The sequence below is a fragment of the Bison bison genome, unplaced genomic scaffold (assembly GCF_000754665.1).
Source record: "Bison bison bison isolate TAMUID 2011002044 unplaced genomic scaffold, Bison_UMD1.0 scf7180017852444, whole genome shotgun sequence".
NCBI lineage: Eukaryota > Metazoa > Chordata > Mammalia > Artiodactyla > Bovidae > Bison > Bison bison.
The window spans coordinates 223,557-227,388 of record NW_011483017.1 but is presented as its reverse complement, the minus strand read 5'-3'; the positions used below and the strand labels follow the sequence as shown (position 1 = coordinate 227,388).

The 3,832-nt window shown below is 61.4% G+C and overlaps 1 protein-coding gene across 1 annotated transcript in view; it reads right to left on the bottom strand.

The window, feature by feature from the left end:
- The window catches only part of FCN1 (ficolin (collagen/fibrinogen domain containing) 1), an 8,923-nt gene that overhangs the window by 693 nt on the left and 4,398 nt on the right, over nt 1-3,832 (bottom strand). The window contains exons 5-8 of the mRNA XM_010852701.1: nt 2,937-2,969; nt 2,417-2,544; nt 1,821-1,950; nt 818-952 (exon numbers count right to left, since the gene is read on the bottom strand). Coding sequence (XP_010851003.1) covers nt 818-952; nt 1,821-1,950; nt 2,417-2,544; nt 2,937-2,969 — 426 coding nt within the window. The remainder of the gene's footprint in view (nt 1-817; nt 953-1,820; nt 1,951-2,416; nt 2,545-2,936; nt 2,970-3,832) is intronic.

The window sequence follows — 3,832 nt, the reverse complement described above, 5'->3', positions numbered from 1 at the left end:
CCCCCCTCCAGCCTCACCTGTTTCCTCCTGGCTCCCCGGAGACCCCCAGGACCTTGGGGCCCCTCTCTTCCCCAAGCCTGCGCCTCTCTCCTGGGCCCTGCCCCCTCCCACTGGCTTGCCCTGGTCATCCCAGGGGCCCAGCACCGCCTCACCGGGGGCCCTGGCTGCAGCTTCAGTCCCGGGCGTGCAGCTCCCCTCTGGCCCCCGCAGTATCCACGCCCCCCACGCCTGCCTGGGCCTCACCTACACCATGGTCAAGGGTCCCTGCCCCGCTCCTTCCTTGGCGGCTCAGAGGAGACCATGTGTGTCAAACAGGCACCTGAAGGCTCCCGTTTGCCATCCCCTCCAGCATCCCAGAGGGCCTTGCTCTCCGGAGCTCTGCTTCAACACAGTCCAGCAGGCACCTGGCCCCGTTTCTGAACACAAGTGCACCCTGGAAGCTCCAGGATGAGCCACAAGGATTGCCTTCCCACAGTCTGTGACCAGGGGGTCTTTCTGGCAAAGAACATCCCACAGGGTTGGTGTTCTGTGGAGCCACTTGGGAATGGGGCTCTAAGGCCTCCTGTGAGATGACCGTTCTCTCCCAGGTGTTAGCAGGACGGGGTCAGTGACCTCAGAGCATCACGGGCCCCCACGTTACATAGAAACGCAGGCACCTTCTTATCTGCAATCACACATGGGGAAGCCGGGCCCCGAGAGGGGAGCCCCCAGTCCAGGGTCTCTCGGGGAGGCAGAGCCAGGACGCCCAGCAGCTTCTCTGCTTCCCCAACCCCGAGCTGAATCCCTGGCCCCTGCAGTGAGCCATGCAGATTCTGACCTGCACTGCCCTCCACAAAGGCTCCCAGGATCAGCTTGTACTTCTCAGCTTCATCTGCCATCCTGAATGACTGGTACTTGGCAAATCGGTGGTTGCCTTCAAAGTCCATGAGGTCTACCCGGAGCTCACTGGTTCCTGTTGAAGGAAGGTGTTCAGGTCTAAGCAGAAGGGACCCTCTGCCTCCAGGCAAAGGAGGTGAGAATTTGGGTAAGTTCTGGAGGGGTGTCTGAACTTGGCATCCGGGGATAATTCAGCAGGGAAGGTGTGAGAGGCTTGTGGATGTGAGGCTCCAGGGAGGGCTCCCTGACTTCTGACGGCTCCCCTTCTGTTCCACCAGCCTCGCCCCAAATCCCACAGTTGGTATTCCTTGAATGGAATGAAGCCTCACTCTACTGGAAACCCTAAATTCTCCTGCAAACCGCTGTGAATGCCAGGGCAGGAAAGTGTATCTGTATTCATTTCTTTTGCAAGAATTTCAGGCACATGAGTGGACACCTTCACGGTTGCCCTGAGGTAGTGGAAGAATTTAAAATAGGATTCACAGGTTTACAGTTGAACTCAGGACCACCCGTGAGGCTGATTCTATGAAACAGAGCAGTGGGCTGAGGGGGCCCGTGTCGGGACCCCCACATGCGTGACCGGGAGAAGGAGGGAAGGGGTTCTGTGGGCCTCAGAGCCCAGTTTCAAGGCAGGACTGACGACTGGAAGAGAGAGGAGGGCCACCCCAGTCCAGACGGCCTCCTGCCCACTTCCTCGTCTCCAGTTCTAAGGTCTGATTGGTCCTGAGACCAGAAGACATCTTCCCTCCAATAACCCCCTTCTCCCAATTCTGACCCTCAGAGAGTCTGAGAAGCGTGCCTCCCCGCTGGCAAAGGCATAGCCTTCCTGCTGTCAGAGGGGAGCACGCGGGGGGCAAGGCCTTCTGCTCCACACAGCCCAGGACTAGGGTCAGGAGCTGTGGGCTGCAGGCCCCCCAACCACAGAGCCCCCGCCGTGGCCCTACCCTGGGCGGTCAGGGCGTGGATGTTGTCATTCCCCAGCCAGAACTCGCCCAGCTGACTGCCGAAGCCCTGCTTGTACGCGGTCCAGGTCCGGAAGAAGTCCACAGAGCCGTCCTTCCTTCGCTGGAAAACCTGTGCGTGGAGGGGGGCGCTGGGAGACAGGCCCCTGCTGCCGTCCCCCTGTGGGGCGCCCCGCCACCCGTGAGCACAGCACCAGTAGCTCACAACGCTCCACAGGCTGGGGCCCCGGATGTGGGTCTCATTAGAGACCCCGGGGACCGTCAGGGGAGTACCTACATGTGGCCAGGGAGATCATGGAGACTCAGAGAGTGCAGGCGATAAGCCCAAAGCCACATGTCTGGAGAGGAGTGGGCACTTCTGGGCCTCAGCCCATGGCCTGGGGTTACAGGCCTCCTTGCCCCTGCCCCGACATTTCTGCTTCTCCCGACCTCAGTGACAGGACGGGGTCAGCCTGAGCCTGGGGTTAGACAGTCTCACAGAGGCCTCTAAAGACTGGTCTCCCACCAAAGGAGCCTCCTGGACATGCCCACCACTGCCCACGGGCCGCGCGGCCGTCTCTGGGACCCCGGCAGCTCACGGTCCACCCCCCGCCGTCAGTGTCCATGTCACACAGCACAGTCAGGGGCCGGCAGTCGGGCAGGTAGATGGTGTGCCAGCCGCTCAGAAAGTGTCCCCTGGCGAGCAGCTCCGTGCAGGTCCGAGGTCCTGGGAGGGGAAATGGGGGGATGGATGCCAGGTCAGGAGCCTGGGCAGGGCAGGGGCAGGGGAGGGGGCAGAGGAGGGGACACCTGCCTGGGGGACCGTGGCACCGAGGCCTGGGACAGACAGAGACCACCCCCACCTCCCAGAGCTGTCCCCACCGTGGTCTGGGCACCCCGCCTTCCAGGGAAAGTTATAAGCTCCCCAGGAAGACCGCTGTGGAAGACACACGTCATTCAGGCAATAGCTGCCTGTAACTGGGGAGTGAGATGTACAGAGAATGCTTCATCTCTGGATGCTAGAACCAGAGTCTGTGCAGCTGGCCTTCTGGTCAACCGCCCCCACGGGAGCAGGTCCTGGCTGAGGTCCGGGGTCGGGGTCGGCGTGTGTGCAGTCACCTGTGGCACATGAATGAAGCTGCCCCGACTCTCCTGTTGTGGGAGAGAGGACACGCATGTCACACGTCTGGAAACAGCCCTGGGCCCATCAGCCCCTCTGCTCCATGAACACGGCACTGACAGTGGAAACCGTCGCCCAGCTCTTCAGGACGGACAGCCCCCAGCCTTGGGCAGCGGTTCCGAGACTCAGCCGCGGGGCTCGCTGGGGGAAATGGCTGGACCACCGTACCGGCCGCCTCTCCTGGGCTTTGAGGCTCCCGGCACTGAGGGTCAGCTCCTCCGGGCCCGTCACTTTCCACCATCAGAGCCTCTGGTTGTGGAAAGTCCTGGGGGCGTTTGGGGTATGCTTGGCCCCAACCAGCGCACTTTGTACTTGTCGTCAAAGCATGTGACGGTGTCTTGTGAGTGCTCACTCGTGTCCGACTCTTTGTGACCCCGCGGACTGTAGCCCGCCAGGGTCCTCTGTCCACGGGGATTCTCCAGGCAAGAATACAGAGGGGGTTGCCATGCCCTCCTCTGGGGGAATCTTCCCAGCCCCGGGATGGAACCCATGTCTCTTGCATCCCCTGCACTGGCAGGCGGGCTCTTTGCCGCCAGTGCCGCCTGGAAGCCTGACTGTGTCTTGGTATTTTACCTTTTCTTACTTTAAGAAATGTTTAAATAAATGGGCATAAATCAGATAAAAGAAAAGGCGAAACGTCCACAGTCATGCACTGAATCAGTGTTGCCAGTCTCCCCGGGGCAAAACTGGCAGCTGCGGGCTCCTCCAGCCTCCAACCACAAGGACCGCCCTTCTGCCCCAATCATGGGCTGGACGGGCGGGGCCAGGGCATGGTCTGAGCTCCTCACCCAGACGTTCTCCTGGGCCCCGGGGCACCTCCTGTGACCCAGGCCTC